The 21,071-nt window shown below is 43.9% G+C and overlaps 1 protein-coding gene across 4 annotated transcripts in view; it reads right to left on the reverse strand.

Annotated features, from left to right (window-relative positions):
* Positions 1-7,154: 7,154 nt before the first annotated feature.
* The window catches only part of Hcfc2 (host cell factor C2), a 31,952-nt gene continuing 18,035 nt past the window's right edge, over positions 7,155-21,071 (reverse strand). For 2 of the 4 annotated variants that reach the window (XR_005486622.2, XM_039079039.2), the window contains exon 9: positions 18,297-18,434. Coding sequence is in view for 3 of the 4 variants with exons in the window: in XM_039079039.2 (XP_038934967.1) it covers positions 18,430-18,434 (5 nt within the window). In the remaining variant the exon portion in view is untranslated. Of the gene's footprint in view, positions 10,778-11,311; positions 11,498-13,425; positions 13,558-15,159; positions 15,234-18,253; positions 18,435-21,071 lie in introns of those variants that run through there. The other 2 variants (NM_001008357.1, XM_039079037.2) reach the window with 2 other exon arrangements.

The following is a 21,071-nucleotide window of genomic DNA, read 5'->3' on the forward strand; positions in this document are numbered from 1 at the left end:
AGACAGAGATTGCTCACTGTTTTTACATTTAAGGTATGCATCAAAACAAGATTTTGAACCTCATTGTGAGTAATGCTCTCTAGGGCCAAAAGCAGGTGGCCTCTGAGTGATACCATCTCCACTCTTCCCACAGAGAACAGGCGTTCTGCATGTGCCAGATACAGGGCCTTCATGCCCAGTGTTGGCTTCATGTCTGTCCTGGGTTCTGTCTTAAGTCCCATCTTTAACAATTTCATGATTTTGTAAATACTCCTTTTTTGATTAAGAGTGGGGTTTTAGGGGGCTGGGGATTTAGCTCAGTGGTAGAGCGCTTACCTAGGAAGCACAAGGCCCTGGGTTCAGTCCCCAGCTCCGAAAAAAAGAACCAAAAAAAAAAAAAAAAAAAAAAAAGAGTGGGGTTTTAGTCATTTAAGTCACAAGCAGCACACAGGACTTAAACGATCCTGATTTGGGTATTTAGTACAATTGGTGTGGAAGCTGTATTTGCTTCTCCGTTTTCCTTTCTTGAAAACATGCCCATCACCTTGGTGAGCTAATGAAATGTAGTTACCTTTAATGTTCTAATTACATTACCTAGGAGGGTCTACCTCAGGTTTCCATAGTGCAGCCATGAGATAGAAGAAATAGAAGGCTGGCAAGATGGCTCAGTGGGTAGGGACACTTGCTGCCAAGGCTGATCTGAGTTTTGTTTGTTTGTTTGTTTGTTTGTTTTTTTCTCGGAGCTGCCAGGGCCTTGCGCTGGCAAGCGCTCTACCACTGAGCCAAATTCCCAACCCCCTGACTTGAGTTTTGTCCTCACAACCTCCATAGAGACGAAAAAAACTCCCACAGGATGTCTTGTGACATAACTATCATTTGTGAGATACAAATATGTCTACATACACACAGTTGTCTCCTAGAGGAAGCAGAGTACATGAAACATGCCTTCACTCAGTGAAATTCAGCGGAACAGTAGGGTGCTGAGACCCTAGTCCCTGAGCGTTTCTGGATGGTGTGGTGGCAATAACCGTCGTCCCCAGACTTTGTAGAGTGGGAGCAAGAGCAACAGAGTTCAAGGCCAACCCCCACCTCCAGGCCATCCCACAGCTGCAGATGACGCTGTAACGTTCTCTCTCTGGCTCCCTTACCTGTTCAGACTGCGTCCCTCAGTACTGCATAGACACGGTGTGCACACGGCACCACGCACACGGTCCTGAACTACAACAAACAGTGGCGTGGCCTTTGTCCCCTCAGGTATAAGTCAGGTGCTTCTGAGAGCAGCGAGAGTCTGTGGTATGTTTCTGCCCTGCTTTTGCACTTGCTCCAAGAGTGTGTGCGATGAAAGGCAGTTCTGACTCTTGACTACTGAGTTGATACAGGTTTCTTGGGGCCAGGCCAGGAAGACGCATGCCACCAAGGCTGGGACAGAGTTCAGTCCCCTACCCACAGGATGAGGGAAGAGAGCAAGCTTGCAGCTTTGTCTTCTGACCACTCTCACGGCCGCACAAATTCTAGGCAAGGCATAAGCAGAAGCTCTCTGTCAGGAAGCCCATGCACATGGGAACAGCAGCCTGGCGGCATGCCGCTGATGGGCCCAGCACCTTACAAAGTAAGACGCTTGCTCAAAACAAAGGTGCAAGGGGCTGAGGGCTCAGTGGTTAGGGCTGCTTCCTGCTCTTGCACAGTGTGGGTGTCTGGCTCTCAAGCACCTGGGTCTGCAGATGTCAGGGATCTGACAAGTCTATCCCCTCTTCCCCAGTTTAAGAAACAAAACAAAGGGGACATCTGAGCCATTTAAAGGAACGTCAGGTCCATTTCTGACTCTGGAGAAACAGCTTGGAAATGTTTCCTTGGGAGGCTGGTTCAATGGTTAGTCTTGCTACTCATGCATGCAGACTGGTTCAGGTCCCAGGAGCACTACAAACTGAGCACACAGCCTCAATGGCCATAATCACAGTGCTAGGGGTGGAGACAGGACCCATGGCCAGTGAGAGGTGCCCTCACCCCTGGCTTAACACTTGTTCACCCACTGTGTCTCCCATCTCCCACACTGCAGTGCTACCATACATACAGGCCAGTGCTCCCATAGTAAAGCACCATACAGTGCTAGGTGTCATGTTGGGACACTTGGGAGGTAGAGTTAGAAAGATCAGAGCGCGAGCTCATCTCTGGCTGTATACTAAGAGACCTTGTCTCAAAAAGCCAAGCAAGGCAGTTTGTATCAACAGTAAATTACATCGTTAAGGGGTTGGGGATTTAGCTCAGTGGTAGAGCGCTTGCCTAGGAAGCGCAAGGCCTTGGGTTCGGTCCCCAGCTCCAAAAAAAAGAAAAAAAAATTACATCGTTAAACTTCATCTGGGAAGTAGCCTAGACAACATACCTTTTTAATAACCCCAAACACTAAATAAAAAAAGAAAGCAAAATAATAAAAAGATTTAAAAATCTTAATAGGGTTGGCAGAATGCCTGCTTGGCGGGTGAAGGCACTTGCTATTCTTAAAACATGGAAATTGAGTTCATCCATAAATTAGGACACATACCATGACTAAGCTGAGTTTATACTAAGAATTAAAGTTTAGCTTAGTACTTCAGAACAGTCATGTACAGATGCAGAAAGCAACATTCATTGTAACTCAGTAACTATTCATAGTAAGGCCAATGCTGTACTGCAGGTCCTGCCCGGTGACGTAGTCAAATAAGGACGGGAACCAAACAGCCATAACGGGGAGATGGGCATTAAGGCTTGCCAGCGGTGGCGGCACATGCTTTTAACACCAACACGTGCGAGGCAGAGACAAGGATCTCCTGAGTTTGAGGCCAGCGGGATCTACACAGTGAGTTTCAGGACAGTCAAAGCTACATAGACCTTACCTCAAAAATCCAACCAAATACAACAAAAGCTCAAAGGCAGCTGGATAGGTCAGTACTGGGGAGAACTGGGCTGCTTGCTGGACCTTCAGTCTCCATGACTAGAAGAGAAGTATGAAATTACTCCCCACTGTGTTAGACGGATGAAACTCGTCAGGTACGCACTCAGGAGTCAGGCAGGTGGACCTGTGTGAGGCTAGCCTGGTCTACAAGGCAAGTTCGGGGACAGCCTGGGCTACAGAGAGAAACCCTGTCTCAAAATAAAACAATGCACATGCACTCAGACATGCATAGGCGGGCGCATGTGCGCACACACCACACACACACACACGCACGCACGCACGCACGCACGCACGCACGCACGCAATTCCTACAGAGAAATCGAACGTAAAACAGAGGCTTTTGTGGGGAACACTTGTTTATTGGAAGACATTAAAGAAAGCTTAATCAGTGGAGGGGAGACATAAAATGCTCCTGACTGGGAAAACACATCAGAAAGATGCAAACGTTCTCCAGTTGATTAGCACATTCAACACAACTACAGAAGATAATGTACAAATTTGGTAGGAAACGTATGTTCCATATGCAAAGGACTGACATCCAGAATATATATATAGAAACCATATGTGTCAATGAAAACAAACACGGGCAAGAGGCAGTATTTCACAGAAGAGGGCCATATATGGAGAATTATTCCATCAGTAATAAGGGAAACGCAAATTAAACCCAACACGAAGTACTGTGTACCACACACCTAACTGGCAAGTACTAACAGCCAAGAACAAGTATCGCCAAGGCGTGGCTCCAAGAACGGCAGGGACACTCGCAGTGAGAGCCCTCAGAGCCCAGCTCAGCACCACAGAACGCCTGCGAGCTGTGGTATCCCAATCTGTGGTCTCTGAAGGCTAACACTCTTGGAAATTACTGAGGTACTCAAGCTACAGCACATGAAGGGTTAGTGCTTCCCACATGAGAAATGGAGACTCACAGACACATATCACCACCCTATGCTTGAGGGGGTCTTAGCTGTGCTGCTACACCTCAGGACAACACTGATACCTGGGGAGAGCGGTGAAAAGGACAGTGTCTCTGCTGTGATGAAAGGCCGTCCTCAAAGACCCTCTTACAGGTGTGGTTACTGAACACAGTATAATATGTCAAAGACAACCAACACAGAGCTCTTGCACACACGGGGAAGTGGGTACAAGAAGCTATCCATGCCTCAAGCATTTACTGAGCATGTCCCAGTCACTGTTCCCGACACGGATATGACAAGGAACTGCGCGTTCACGGCAGCTGCGCAGAAGGTCTTCAGTAGCAAAGGTCTGAATAATAATCCAACTTCTGGTAGACAAAAGACCGCATACAACTGTAGCACAGTGATACACTGGAGTATAATACACAGACGGGAAGACGCGCAAGACGGTCATGTGCATAAGCATGAGTGTGAATCTAAGAAAATTCCAGAGAATATGTCACGCAATACGTACATCATGACTCCTTTTACATACGACTTCAGAACCAGGTATATCTAGACATTTTATTAAGAACATACACATGTATGATAGAACATTTGCACTGCATAATCTATGTGAAGGGGGAGGGGTAGACGGTGTTTCTGGGCAGGTAAGCGAAAGTCTGGTAAGCCTCACTTTATTATTATTTTTTTTTTTTTAGCATATATACAGTTTACAGTCCGCACGCACTGTCTCATTGCCAATGCTTTTAGACAGAACAGGTGTGGAGTTGGGCTCTACTCCACCACACAAGACGACACTGCCATGTCAGTGGCATGCTGCGGTACAAGTCTGAGGCAGGCAACAGCAATGGCACAGTAAACATGTAACACAGTAAACACCATGACACAGTAAACAATCCGGGCTGGATGGCTGGTTTTTCGATGACACCCCCGGCCACCGCTGCGTCTGTGGGAGTGGCTTGCCCACTGTGTATAGTTACTTCTATAAAGCAGATAACGAGCCAGGCTCGGTGGGACTGCAAGTTCAAGGCCAGACTGGAGTGTCTAAGGTCTCGGCTAGCCTAGGGTTCTGATGAACTGTGAAGTACACTGTACCTCGTTACTGAATGGCATTGCCCAGGCACACTCTCCAAATGGTGCATCTGTTTGCATACACAGTTCTAAACCCTGGGCATTGGATGGCTGTTCTCAACTGCCTCTCCATGGTCATTAGGGGCAGCTCCCCTCTGGGCATGTAAAAAACTGTTTCTAGAGACTGTCTGCCAACATCCCTGTCTGTGCCCATCTGTGGACTTGCAGCCATTAAGGGACAACTTCTCCTAGTTCGGGAAATTAGTAAAAACTTTGGTCCTCGATTCAGAAATTCTGAAAGACTGAAGAGTCCGTGAAACAGTTAAGCTTTTCTTCTTGGGTTACAGAGTGGGGGGCAGGGCAGCCTAGGGGAGGCAGTGAAGGAGCCCAAGGCCTCTTCAGCTCTACTCACCATAACAGCAACCATCAGAAGTTGCAGGCACTGCTCTGGCTATCTAGAAACAACAAACATGCTGACACACGCACACCCAGCCCGCTTCAAAACCCAGGCTCTCACCGCATTTGATCTGGAATGAAGGAGGTGTCAAACTGCAACTGGAGGGCTTTGCACCAAACTCTGGGAGCTTCTAAACTTTGCCAAGTCCCTGCCATGCTTTTTTATTAGATGTGAGCATGTTCAGTTTCTGATGACCCCTTCTGCAGACACTTTTTTTTTAAAATGTGATTCTGCAAAGGACAGCAACACCACACTGACAGGAAGACGAAGGAAGAGCTGTTTGGAACACAGAGGCTAACTATCCTAAGATTTTACGGCTTTCATTCAGCTGACAGAACCTGTTTTTTAATTTCTCCCAGAACACTACAGTTTGGTTTTCCATGCATGCTCAGCATAAAACATTGTAGTTACAGAAATACACAAGTACACGGACTTTTAACCATCCCTAGACTGAGGGGAGAAAGGCCAAGGTCACCCTACTTCCCTGAGAGTAAGAATCCTACATTATATGTAACTTGGGCTGGAAAGCCAGCACTTGAGAGGCTCAGGCAGAGGATTACCATGAGTTTAAAGTCAGTCTAGGTTACAGAATGAGACCTTGTCTCAACCAAACCTAACAGCACCTTGCCTAGTCCGCTTAGCAGTGACATGAGACTGACTCCTGCCCTGTGTGGTGCCTTTGATCCCAACACCTTGGAGGCAGAGCCAGGTGGGTAGATGAGGCCAGTTTCTGTCTATATGGTAAGCTCCAAGACACCCGTGGCTGTTTAGTGAGATCCTGTCTCAAAACAAACGAACACCAGAGATTAGCGCTAGTGTCTGTCTGTCTGCTGATCTCATTAAACACCAGAGATTAGCGCTAGTCTCTGTCTGCTGATGTCATTAAACGCTGCGGTGACTTCAGATCAGGACCTTCTCTTTTGAGAGGTCCTAGCATCTCCCTCCTAAACTCATTTTCTATCTTGCCCTTAGTTAGGAAACAGTGAGGGGTGAGGCAAGAGAAAACTAAAGAGTGTATTTCCTTCAGATTATTAAACTACCATTATTAAACACTAAAACCACTCTCCTTCAAAACCACCCCATTTTTGATCCTGATTTGAGGTGGTAGATTTCTCTGTTTGCCTGTTAAGGTATTAGGTAGCACTGACTGCTCGGTATGGAAGAGAGAACAGACTCAGGCTCTGCTCACACACTCAGCCTCAGGGAGGGAAGCCAGACAATGATGACCAGTCAGATGCCATCTGAAACTGAGGAGGCAGACATATTTACTACAGCAGTCAGAGCTCCCTGGAGGTGTAGGAGGTCAGGGAAGGGTGGCCAGTCTGGTCAAGTTAGTAAAAATGGTGGGAGTGGAAATGTGGGTTACAGACAGGAGGACGTGTGTGAAGAAAGGCGATGTGGGCTCGCTCCTGTGAAGAGATCAAGTGTGAGGTAAGAGCCCCTAGATCTGGGGATGGCAGCATTATACCAGATTTTTGCTAAAGCATTGCAAGGAAGTAGCAGGGCAGGACCGGGTGCTGAACAAAAAGCATGTGAGGAAGTTTCCAGAAAGCAAACAAGACATGGAGTGGTGGACCAGGCCTACGTTCTCCTCAGAGACAGCTGTCTGTTTCACCTGCACAGCTGTAATACGGGAGGGGTAAATGACCACCAACCCCTGAAGAACGTGACCCCTGAGCACAGCCTACTTCAGTTCAGTTCCTGAGAGCCCATCCTAGGTGAGAGACCTGCTGTGTCCCGTGAGTGTCCAGAGGCTCTGCCACTGTACACTTTGTGTCAAAGAAAGAGTAACACTTGTAACTTTCGTAGAAAAGGGTGCTTTATTTTACATATCACTGGTACACGATACACAGAACTGCCTGAAATCAGTCTTGGCAAACACAACAGTTACACTTCGAATGGGCAAAGACCGAGCCCACTCAGTCTCCCTCTCCATGTAGGAGCAGATGACGACAGGAGCCTCACATACTGACCCCTCCAGAGTGTGACAAGTGGTCTTTATGTTAATATGCTATCATTAAAGAAAACCCTTAGTCACAGCAGACACTCTACGCAGAAGCGAGTCTTTGAAATAATGGGCAACAGACGCTGCTTGCCAGACGACTGCACTGTGAGTGGTGATGGAGCGACGGGGCCCAGACATGCAGTCGGATCGCTTTAGTTTTTAATACAGACGGAGTCTATATATAGCTTACTTCTAGTTAAACTGCCAAACAATCTGCTAAACTAAAAACACCAGATCAATACAGTGTTTAAAAAATATAATTCTAAGAGCATGCAGTATCAACAATATTTTTGCTTCTTATGTGAACCAAAGTCTAGAACACATGGAAGAGGCTTGTGACACACAGACAGCTAGCTATACAGCTCAGAGACAAAAGGAAGGAACGGAAGTGAGAGGAACTCCTCCTAGAAGAGTTACCTACCCGGGCTGTGCTGCAGCTTGCTGTTACAACACTAGCCTAGTTGCCCAGGCCCCAAGATCAATCTCTAGCACAAAAAAAAAAAAAAAAAAAAAAAAAAAAAAAAAAAAAAGACAAAAACCCCAAGGTCTGCCTTGGTGATGAAGATCGCAGCTGCACGATGTGCCAGTCCTTAGAAGCTACCGGTGCTCACGTGTCACGTCGGCATGACAGGCGCGCTACTCACTCCACAGACATGCAGTTCTAGCACCGTATGAACTGCTAACAGCAAAGCCACACGTATCTGCTAAGGGTATCTTTCAGCTACCAGTCCCATGACAGAAACAAACATGATTTATGCTTAAGGAAGTAATGCCAATGGAAAAAAATACAATTTGGGCAATTCTCGAGGTAAAATGGTTTATTACTTTAACAACTTGCTGAGCATAGAAAGGCCACCCTTCCTCAAAGAAGCAAATCGTATATTAGAACCATGGGCTCATGTCTGCCTCCTGGTTCAGAATAGATGGTGATGCCTTTAAGCAAAATAATCTAAACCACATACTAAATAGGTAAAAATGTACACACACGAAAACCCAGATGTTCTAGTCTGCTTTAAATCAACTTATTCCTTAATAAGAAGATGTTTTCAAGATGCAAACTGTTAATTAATGCAGAAAATAGGATTGGAAGTCAAAAGTTTTCTAGTAAAGTAACTGGGCTTAAAACATATGCTTTCTAGGGGTTGGGGATTTAGCTCAGCGGTAGAGTGCTTGCCTAGCAAGCACAAGGCCCTGGGTTTGGTCCCCAGCTCCGAAAAAAAGAAAGGAAAAAAAAAAACATACGCTTTCTAAAGTTGGCTACTCTTCTTAGCTGAGCGAACACATATGACAAAGCCTACTATCTGATATGTGCAAATCTGCATACATGTAACTTTGGTTAAGACATGTTTAGCTTCTATGGGACACATCATGGAAGCTGCACAAATGATTACAAACACAACAATGAGGTCAGTTTAAGTCCACTAGTGCAAAAGAGCAAGCGCTGCCAAAGCAAAGCACACCAATTAAAGGAAGGCAGAGTGATGCTCTCCCCGTGGGAGCTGCTGGAATAACCAACCAGAGGCCTCCTTGTAAACACTGCTTGGAAAGTACCCTTTAATGAGCAAGGATTCATGTGCCCCACAAAAGGTATTCTAGCAACACCACAGTAGTGCATTTATTTTATCCTTAGAGTTCAGAAGCCACTCATGTGTCTAATAGTTTGCATATTTTCTTCAAGAGAAATTTAATTAATGAGACACATTAATTACAAATACTGTAGTATAAAAATCCCAGTTCTTTACAAAAAATTATATATTAAAATATTCTATACACTTTAAGTTAGTAACTGGCATATATATCAATTCTTCACAATCATATTCATCTTCACTGGGCACAGTACACATAAGGTTGGAGGGCACAGCTACTCAGTCATCCTAAGCTGGCCTGAGACTGTGTCGCTGAGGGAGCTGGGCCTGTGCTCTCGGCCTGACTGTCTTTCTGCAGTTGTTCTCTCTCTGGAGTCACTTCACAACTGCACTTCCGCACTGACTCAGCAGTCAGACTAGGACGCTTCAAACGGTGTAAAGTAAGTTACCTGCAGCCCAGTGGTCTCCGGCTTCCTACATCTCTAAGGTGGCAAGGAGCCTGAAGCAGCCTCTAGTGCTTTCTTTCTGATATAAAAAAGCTTATACAATTTTGAGGTAAAAATAATTCAAAAATAAAACATCTAGAGCATTTATAAAGATCTTACAAATGTTTAAAACACTGTGTAAAAACCTGCGTCCTGAAGGTGCTTCTTTCTTTCTTCAAGAGGAGGACATACTCTCTGATCTTTAATGAAGTGACAAGAAAGCAGTTAAAGCCATTAAGACTGCTGTCCCATGACAGTGTCAGGATTTACCCAACTCTCAGGGAGCACAGGAACATTTAGGGCTGAAAGGGACTTCAAAGGAGAATTTCCTAACCCCCTCACTTGCTAGTGAAGAAATTGAAGGCCAGACACAGTAAGTGCTTTAGTTAAAGATACATTCTGATATCTTGGTCAGACACAAATCAGGACAGTCCACTATCCTTTTTGTATTTTGCTGGGATTCTCAGAAAATAATTTTAAAAATCAAAAGCAGAGTCGCTGAACTTGCCTTTCCTCTTTAATTGCTCAGGCCTGTGGTAACTGAAGATGAGGGAGTAAGGTGACTGCTGAACTCGGTATCACAGATCCCCTGCACTGGGACACAGCGATAGAAGACCACTGCTCCTGAAATAAGGCCGGCAGCTACTCAGATCGGGCATTTACAACATGAGAAACACCCACCACAGCGAGTGTACACCAGCCAGTGACTAAACTCATTTCTGTAGCCGCAGAATGACTGAGTTACACAGCCTTCAGAAAAGAAAAGGGGCAAACACCTTACGGCCTTTTCTTCATTGTGCTATTTGTCCTTTGTAAGTAGCTCTATGGGTAAGGAAGAATCCATATACTAATTTTCAGTCTTTGCTTCTTTCTATCTTTATTTGGATCTAGAAGTGAGCAAATACATTTTAAGAACAACTTACAAACTCAAATTCATAACTGCTAGAAGTACAGTCAGGGAATACTCTCAAAGAACAGATGTTTATAACAGTTTCTAATAAATAACGATTACAACAGCTTTAGTAAAAACAACTCAACTCAAAGGGGCTTTTTTACTGTTACCTTGAAGCCATCGGACTTGCGTGGCGGGTCCGTAGCCCTTTTCATTCTTTGCTGATATTCTGAACACAATGGCAGGTCTGGACGTGTAATCAATGTGCGCGTTTGCCAGCTGTCCAGCAGTCACTATGCACGAGGTCTTCAGACCACAGTAGATCCTCATGAACACGAGTTGGCTGGGATTGTCTTGCACCTGTGCTGTGCGGATAGCCAAGTAAGCTGAGTATTCCAGAATATTTCCAGAGGGTGACGTTGGAGGCTCCCAGGAAAGGTGGATACCTTCAACATTCTAGAAAAGAGGAGGACAGGTGAAGGCTCTCCAGCTCTCTCTAGTATCACCTGTGCCTTTACAAGACAGAGCCTTCCTTTGGTGGTCGCTCACTAGATAGAGCCCTTCCTGCTGACACAGCTCTACCTGAACTGGCTTTACAGTACACGCGCTTCTCACAATCAAAGCACGGCTTAAATACCCAGGCTTACTGTCCTACCCACCCCCAAAGGGCATTTTCCTTCTTAACCAAGATCAAGGCTTATTATAAAATGTAACCCTGTTTCATATGCTCTAAAATCTAGAACTCTGCAGAATGAACTCTGGGTGATGTAAGCAAGACGATACACACTGACTTCTAGTCCTTCTGTGCTTTGCATATTATAACCCAACTTTCCATCTGGTACTCAAAAATGCCAGGTGTGGCTACCAAAACCAACGTTTAATGTTTAATCCACCTCTTTAGGTATCTTTCATAAGTGCTACTATGAACGTCTCACACAGAAGACACGTCATCTGAACCACAGTCCAGTCTTGCTGGGCCTGACAGACTACCTTAGAAATGCGGACTGTAGAAGGAGCTCCAGGGAAACCAGGGATACATGTTTTAAATTCACTGAGTTTACTGAAAGGGCCTATTCCACAACCATTGATTGCAGCAACCCTGAATTTATAGACTGTTCCTGGAACAAGGTCCTGTTTCTTAAGCAAACTGTAGTCGGGTACGTCTGCATTTCCTACCTGGAATGGAAACATACAGAAGTCAGAGAAAAGGTGCATTTCCACTTCAGAGCTACAGTCTGTCTCTAGTAAACAACAACGCTCTTTAAGAATGAGTGTATTTTAAGGGTCCAGTTCCTTAACATATGTCCCTTTACTGCACAGAGAGTGATACTCTAATGCAGAGCTCAGGAAGCCCAGGCCTGAATGAGGGGCTCTTATCCAGAGGAAAGGTGACCTGACTCACATTATACGGAGAAAGGCAAGGGGATTCTGCACATGGGAGGCAGCAGAGGCAGGGGGGAAAAACAAAAATTAAAATGAGAGCTGTTATCACAATAAACAGAACAAACCTCCAGTCCCCATGTGAACTCATTAACTGGGAGAAGAACCCCAGACTGCTGTCATATAATGGTCCTCCTAGGAGCACTGCCCTTTAGAGACAGCCAAGCAAGCTTAGCAGAAAAGGAGTGACTAACGTGTGTGTATTTAAAGACTCTGTTCAGGATGAGACATAAATGTTAAATGGTGACATCCTCTTGGGTGGTTTCTACCTCAGCATCTGTACCCAACTTTGCAGTCCTCCCTTCTGCCCAGCCATCAGGCCTATGCTAGACCCAGTGCCACTGGACCATCACACTGTGTGGAAGCCTGGTCTCAGGGGACACAACTGACCTGCCCAGTTAACACTGAAGAATGACAAAACTAAAAATTCAAACACAGCTGGGCAGTGGTGGCACACACCTTTAATCCCAACACGAGGGAGGCAGAAGCAGGCAGATCTGAGTTCAAGGCTAGCCTGGTCTACAGAGTTCCAGGATAGCCAGGCCTACACAAAGAAACCCTGTCCTTATATTCTATAAAAATATAAAACAAAACAAAACAAAAACAAAGTAAAAAAAAAGAAATTCAAATGTCCTTGCTGCAGGTTTTCTTAATTAAGAAAATAAAAATTAAGTTTTGAGAAAAATTAGGCAGTTAACATGCTTTTACATGTGGATATATCTTTATATGGACATGGATTCAGCTTCAACCAGGAATCTCATTAGCCATAAAAGTGATGTTCGTTTACAAGAATTTTCATTTTTATCAAGAACTGAAAATATTTAATGTGAAAAAGAGGGCAGAATGCCAAAGGTTCTGTTACAGAAGCTAAACTGATAAGTGACATACAGGCTGGTCTGGGTAGCCCGCATCTGAAATGATCAGGTGCAACAGTATGGGAGACAGTAGCTCTGGCTGTCCTAGAACTATGGAAACCAGGATGACCTCCAACTCACAGACATCTGCTTGCCTCTGCCTCGTGAGAGCTGGGATCAAAGGTGGCTGCCACCATCACCCAACCTGAAGCAGGCTTTTTTTGTTGTTTTGTTCAAGACAAGGTTTCTCTATGTCACCCTGGCTGTCCCAGAACTCACTTTTCAGACCAGGCTGCCTCCAACTCAAAGATCTGACTGCCTGAGTGCTGGAATTAAAGGCACGCACCAACACCGCCCACCTGAGACATTTTTCAAACCCTTACTTTACCTGACCAGATCAGATCTTTAGGCCTTGGAACCCAGCTCAATTATACTTGTAATCTTAGTAAATGGCTACCTAAGAAGTTTGAGGCTAGCCCAGCTACATGAGACTCTCTCAAAAGAGAAACAAACACCTTAGTTCATGCAGACTAGTTTAAACTGACAGGTGCCATATTTACAAAAGCAAGATGGGTATATATACAGCACTCCCAGTAACACTGTGGGAAGATCCCAACTTCATGCCTTCAAATGACCTCAATGACAGTTACCAAAGCAATCCACTTCCCAGGACCACAATTCACTTGCTGTATATTTAGCTTGCTTTTTCAAGTGTTGGAGTTGTAGCCAAATTCACATACATGCTAGACATGCATTCTGCCACAGTTACATTCTCAGCTCTCAAAATATAGAAAATTTATCAATAGTTACCTTTGACATACTTTGTTTTCCTTTTGGTAGCAAATAAAATTGGCTCACCAAAGCTGTATTGTTTTTAAAAATCCCCACATCACACCATTGCTCTGCTTTCAAAATGGCCACTGGATTTGAAGGTGTCTCTTTCTAATTTCAGAGAAAGGAAAATTTATGAAGACTGCATTGAGCACAGAACTGTCAAGACTTAAGTGATCCCATGCAGTGATCTGCAAGTATGCACATGGACGGACACACACATTACAAGCTCACAGTAAACAGGTCTTAGCAGACTAGGTCAACCGCCAATGGAGAAAGGACGCCCATCTGACAGAGAGTGCAAGGGGTACTCGGCACCAGGAGCTGCTACCGTCAACCTGGGTAGGTCAGCATGCTTCCTCAGCAGAGACAAGTAAAGATGCCTGCTGCCTGTCTGTCCATCAGAGACCCACAGAAAGTGCAGCCCCTTTAGAGAAATGCTACATCTACTCCAAAGGAGCAGGGAGAAAACTCCATCTCAAACTGCCTCTTCCCTCTAGGTTCACACAAACAAGCGGAGATCCAGTGACCTTTGTATGTGAAATACCTGTGCTTCTCCAAACCTAAAAGGAGAAAAAAGTTCAAAACTAAAACGCAACTTGAACGTGCTTCAGTATAGACTAAAGTGGGCGTGGAGTAGCAGCTTTACCTTACTTGCTTTACAAACAGACTTTAATCTAAGCCTCCTTCTGGGGTGAGCCGTACATATCCTGGACCTAGTCTTTAAGGCCGCCTTCTTACGAACGGCACGCTGCTTGCAGAAGCTCAAAACCAGTGTGCCCTTCAGTTACCTCTGTCTTAACTAGCTGACAAGTGAACTAACTAGAAGAGTCTGATGGTCAGGAGCAGCTTTAAACAAGTCATTTGCTAAAGCTGTAAAAACTCTTCAGCAGTGCTGAGAAGGCGCTGACTCACACTGAAATAACAGACACAACTGTGGCTGATGAACCACAGTCAGATTCAGAAGAAACATCTTTCCATTTAATAATCCTTCCCTGAGAAGAGTCTACAAACACAGACTGACATGCTGGAAAGGTGAACACGGATGAAGGAAGATATATGACTAAAATCCCCCAAACAAAAAAACTACAGACAATTCTGAATGACTCAGAAACCCTAACACCGGTATGTATGTATGATCCTCATATTTATACAAAAAGGCAATCCTCTGCAAGCATTTAAGTTTGAGGATATGCAGGTCCATTACGGCCATCCATAAAACAACTTGATGTCAGAGTTCTGAGCTGGCCTGCACATACACCCATCAGTTATTGCCAAGTTCTGCTGTGCGGCTAGGAAGCAGCTACCCAAGCACGTCTGTTCCATGGCAAGTCCCATCTTCCAGCCATTAATGTCATTTACACTGACAGACATGTGCGTGCTCACTTAAAATAAAACAGAGAAAGCACGGAGAGGGACACCAAAGCTATCTGTGGCCTCACTTCCCACAGAGTGACCTGGCAGTTGAGGGTACATGTGAGCTGATACACTGAGAATATGAACATGTGTATTAAGTACTTTTTTACATCAAAACTGGGGCCCCAAAATATACATTATTATTGTATCAATCTTTTTCAATAAACATGAAATTTCCTACTCTCCCATCTGCTTCTAAATTTATATCAATTCCTTACTACATGAAACCTGAGACCATTTTCATTTAAACACACATTCCCATTTACAACACGTATGGCCACCAGGTCATAAACTTACAGAAAATGGTGTTGCTGCAGCATGTGCCTCTACACGGCTGATCTTAGTTGCAGGCAGAGCACATATTTCGTCAACTGAAAATCAAACCACCGGTTAACCATTAAACAATCACTCAGACATATTAAAACAGTTAATACAGGGCATTAAATGACACCAAACTCTTCAACATATTCTGTATTATGTGTATTTATCATGATAAAAATGACCAAAAACCCCGGGGAGCTGTGGAAATATCTCAGTCATTTCAACCCCAGAACCCATGGAAAAAAAACCTGGGCATAGTTCCCAGTGCTGGGGAGGCAGAGAAAGGCAGATCTCTGAGGCTTCTTTCTCCTGTCCTAAATGTGCTTATGATCTTGTATATTTTCTGCCTTCTCCCCACTGTGGAGGATACATAGTGGTGCCCACACATTTCTGTTTAAATCCTGTCTCTTCCTATGATTATATCCACTCATCCGACAACACTGCAGACTTTCTCTTAGGCATTAAGTATGTTTCTATGATGCTGAAAGAAAACAGGCAGGTTCATGCCGCATGAACTTCTTCATTGGTAAAAATACATACACAAAGAGTTTCACACTGTGGTGCCCACTGTAAAGAAAGAGACAAAACCCCCAAGCCTCCTCCAATACTTACCTAAGCTAAGGGCCCTTTTCTCACTCTCTTGGCTGGGTTCCTTCTACAGTGATGTTTTCTACCTGGTGTTCTTAGATCTTCCCTCTGCCACCATGCACCCACCCTGTGCTGTAAACACTCGTCACCACTCACTCACCAGTCAAGCCTGTACAACCCGGGCTGCTGGGAATCTAGCAGTGCACATGTCAACAAGGGCTCTGCTCTTGGGGGGAACTTACCTTTCAGATCATTTCTACATTTGTACTTATGGACAAGAATGCTTCCTAGATTCCAGATCTATATATCAAGTAAACCAATATATTTCTCAAGTATTTCAGTTACGTTCAAAGTTGAATACTCTTCCTAATGTGTTCTCGCTCTTCTCGTCCCATCTTGATGAAGTTCAGTGTCCACTCTGAGGCTTATTAACTCATTTTCCTCTCCTAACCAACCGGCTGCAGAGTCTAGCCACTGTACCTTTCTACATGCTAAGGGTAGAGCGAGAGCCTCTTTACTGTTTTTCTCTGTCCTACCCACTGTGTTGTCTTTATCATATCTGTCTGATAGTCCTAAAATAACTCCTAACCGCTCTTCCAACTACTTTCTAAACCATCCCTCCATCTGGTAAAGCCAGAGGGTTCTCTCAAGGCGAGCACACATGCAGTCTGAACACTCCTTCACTCCTGGAGGCACACAGCGTTGGCTCTTACAGCGTGTAAAGAATGTCACATTCCTTGTAACCTGACTGAACAGCCAGGCCCTGACAGTGTTTGTGGTGTGCCAGGCACTGTGGGACAAGCTTGGCTTCACCATTTAGAACCAATTTTACTGAAATTGGGAGGCTCAGGCTCAAGTGTGTTCTCAGCATATAAACTTCTCTGTACAGCAGAAACTTACAATTGAAAAATTTTAAACTGGAAGTTCAGAAGTAAGATTACCTATACTGAACAATCCCTTTACATTAAGAAAGCCAGTAACTGGGCTGTAGAGATGGCTCAGTGATGACTGCTCTTTCAGAGGTCATGAGTTCAATTCCCAGCAACCACATGGTGGCTCACAACCATCTGTAATGGGATCCGATGCCCTCTTCTGGTGTATCTGAAGACAGCTACGGTGTACTTATATATAATAAATGAATAAATCTTTAAAAAAAAAAAAAAAAAAAGAAAGCCAGTAACCCTGTCAGGTATAGAGGACGGTGTCTATAATCCCAGTACTGGGAAGGGTGAAGCAGGAGAATAACTAGGAGCTTGAGGCCAGGTAGCCTGGGAAACATCTAAGTTCTAAGCCAGCCTAGGAATCAGTGAGTCAGTCTCAAAAAGGTAAAATCCAAACAAGCAAAGCGGAGACTCAGGAGCGCGCTCCTCTTGCCTCAGTAATGAAATGAGAGAAGAATACAAATAATGTTCTACAGTAAGCTTATCTACTGTAGATGCAAAATAGAAATAAAGCAAATGTCTATCCTGTAGTATTTGACTCCCTGACAATTAGATTTAAAACAGCTATTGCAATGTCTTAAAATTAAAAAGCTACTTTGTATTCCAAGGATAAGCCAGTATTAATAAAATAATTTGAGATGGTGACATCACAAACAATCCTTGATATATCTCAGCGGCATCTGAATATTCAAATAGAGCTAAGCATGGTGAATCACAACAGTGTTAGACTGAGGCAGGAGGATTGCCACAAGTTTAGGTTGGCTTAGGCTACAATAGAGTTCCCGGTCAGCAAGGACTACAAAGTAAGATCCTGTTCAAAACACCAAAAATAAGAAAGAAAACAAAATACAACAGAATATTCAAATAAAAAAAATCACCAAATTGTAAGCTATCGTATGAATGCAATTCCCACATCAGACACTTGCTACAGCACTATTTACTCAAAGACCACTATCTACCAAGCACAGATCTCGGCACTTTAGAAATAGCAGTAAAATAAACAAATAACCTCATATCGCTAAAAAGTTACCAGAAAACAAGCACAGGGGCGAACACAGTGACCACACTGGTCAGCCTCAGTGCCACCAAACATTCTCCTAACTGAAATTTCATATTTATAACGTGTGAACTTGTCAACTGTGTTCACTCTGAGGAAAATTATCCAAACCATGTAACATAATCCCAGCATTCAAGAGGCAGAGGCAGATGGATCTCTGTTAGGTCAAGCCAAGACTATACAATAAGATACACTCAAAACACACACACACACACACACACACACAGACACACACACACACACACACACACACACACACACACACACACACACACACACTCTGGATGGTGGCTGCATATCCTTAATGGCAGCACTCAGGGCAATCTCCAAGTTCAAGGCCAGGGCTGCACAGAGAAACCTGTCATGAAACACCAAACGCCTACACTCCCTTCCAAAACAGTGTAATGCTACTTTTTCAGTAACTCTGGAATTCATCCCCTCCCCAGGTTATAAGGTTTCACTTTGATTTAAGACGTAACTGTACCTTCGCTCTTCCACAGCATGTCCGCCATACAGCTGTTGTTGTTGGAAGTGTTAGGCGCCAATGGCGAGTGCAAAGCAACACTGGAGTCTGCTGCTCTTGAGTCTGGTTTGCTCTTCAGTGACATTCCTCTCGCAGCCACAGCCGTGTGTTCAGGTTTTGTACAGTTTGCTGGATCACTAACCTACAGGAAATAGAACAGCGCATCATAGCAAGGGATGCAAGTGAGAGCGAAGCCACATAGAAAACAGCAAGCAGTCACAAGTCCGCTTGGGAAAGCAAGTTCACCTACAGGGAGTGGGGGTGAGAGCCAGGGCAGGAAGCCCCAGTGCTCTAGGCTAGCCTAGGCTAGAAATAAGATTCTCAAAACAACAACAGGAACTAAAACTTACCAAAACTTAAAACATATAAAATTATATCACTAATTTTTATAGACTCATTCTTGAAAACTACTAGTTTTAAGAGATTTTTTTTCCACTTAATCTCCATGCTCCAAAGACTGTAGTTTTAGTTTAGCATGTTTAGTTTTTACATGGTGGCTAGTATTACAAATAAATACTCATGTAACACAGGTGAGGCCATGGACTGCTGCACTTAACATTGTTATTAACAATGTGCTAACTGTGTGATGTGTGAGGGTGTGCACGTGTAGTCAGAGGACAACTGTGTGGAGTGAGTGTTCTCCTGCTTTTTATGTAGGTTCCAGGGATTGAACTCTGGTGGTCTGGCTTGCATAGTGAGTTCTTGACTCATGGAACCATTCTGTTAGCCCCTATTCAATTTTTAAAAAGCAATTAGACATAGACAAAAAATGTGATGACTCTTAAAGAAAAATTTCAACAAAGGAATTATTCTGTATGAATGACTTACATATAAAAACTCAATATGCTAATATCAGTATTATTTACTATTGAATATTTGGTCAGAAACCTTAATGTTAAGACTGGCTCTATAGACATTTAATTCTAGTTACTTGAGAGGCTGAGGCAGAGGAGATGGGGTGGGGGGAGCAGAAGAGACAGAGATTTTATTAGTGACATTTAATTTACCTTCCTAAACATAATATAATGAATACTTTTAAACTTTATGGCAATTCAATTTATCGATGACATCATCCATTATATAGCCATGTGATCATAAAGATGACCTGCCTTCCTTCAAACACTCCAATGTTGCTGCTGTTTTACGTGTGTGTGTGTGCGTGTGCATTAATAGTCACTGAGCCATGTTGCTAGCCTCTAGATGTTCAATTTCTCTTTAAATTGCTGCTTAAGTTTTACAAAAGTCTTACATGAATTTCAGCTCATGAAGGAGTTAGGGTAGGATTTCCAACAATGTATGGACTGGCCCCGAATTTACTTCTGCCATTTTGTCCACATATTTATGTGAAGTGGCATTCTCAGTACGTATAATCATAATATCAAAATAGCCATTAAACTTCAAAAACATTGAGGATGTTCTAAATCCTCCAGGATGAAGTATTCAGCAAGACTCAGGTATGTAAGAACTGACACGGCATAACTAACCATCTCATCAGCATGCAAACTTGCTTTTATCTCTAATGATGGTAAACTGTCTGCATACCAAATAGTTACTTGTAAAGCAATTTCTCAGGATGGGGAGATGACTCATTTGATAAAATACTTTCAGCACAAATTTAAGCACCTGAGTTCAGGTGCCCAGGACCCAAACAAAAATTCGTGTGAAAAAGCCGTATGAGGTGGAGCATCCCCCAGCCCCACCCAGTATAGGGAGTAGAGGCAGGAGGATGGGTCCCTGCAGCTTGTTGGCCAGCCAGTATGGCTGAGTGCACGAGACTTAGGTTCATTGAGACCCTGTCTTAGAAAGACACCTGATGCTGGCCTCTGCCTTCCATGTATCCCTGAACACACATGTTCACTTGCATGTACACTCCACGCACTTAAACTATCATTAGCAGATACTTCATTTGTATACTTATTTTATATTGGATACTGGATCATACAAATTTTTCTTAGTTAAAAAAAGGGGGTTGGAAAAAAAAGGGGGGGTTGGGGATTTAGCTCAGTGGTAGAGCGCTTGCCTAGCAAGCACAAGGCCCTGGGTTTGGTCCCCAGCTCCGGAAAAAAAGAAAAGAAAAAAAAAAAAAAAAAAAAAAGAAGACTATGTGTTGAACAGGCTTAGGAGGCCCTGAACATGAGCATGAAGAAAGGCTCCAGAAGACAAAAAAAAAAAAAGTAATTGCTGGAATCTGAATATAAATTATAGGAAAAAAACAAGAAAATGAAAAGGCAGCTAATGGCAGGAAAAGCTAAACTGTATGTGAAGGCACATACCAACAACACACTACATGGCTCATCTATAAACAAGCTGTCGTCATGATACAGGCGTCAAGTCCAACCCAACTACAGAGATTCAAGGTTGCAGGAGAGGGACATGGGGAGAGATATCACCAAGTCTTCACCTTCTGTTATTTTTTTCTGTATGTGTGAGTGTGTTTGTGCATGTAAACATGTCTGCACATGTGTATGGAGACCAGAGGAAGCCTGGGCTGTACTTCCTCAAGAAGGCTGTCCATGCTGTTAGAGACAGGGTCTCACTCTGTAGTCCTAGCTGTCCTGGAACTCACTATGTGGACTGGGCTGACCTTGAACTTACAGAGATCCACCTGCCTATGCTTCCTGAATGCTGAGATTAAAGGTGTGGTACCACACCCAACTATGACTTCATTTAGGAGGGCACAGTTAGATACTAAAAGAAAGCTAGAATGGTTTAAAGGACTCTTTTTTTTTTTAAGCAAGATCCAAGAACAGGAGGACAACAGTACTTTACGGTACACACA

This window comes from Rattus norvegicus, chromosome 7 (genome assembly GCF_036323735.1).
Source record: "Rattus norvegicus strain BN/NHsdMcwi chromosome 7, GRCr8, whole genome shotgun sequence".
NCBI classification, from domain to species: domain Eukaryota; kingdom Metazoa; phylum Chordata; class Mammalia; order Rodentia; family Muridae; genus Rattus; species Rattus norvegicus.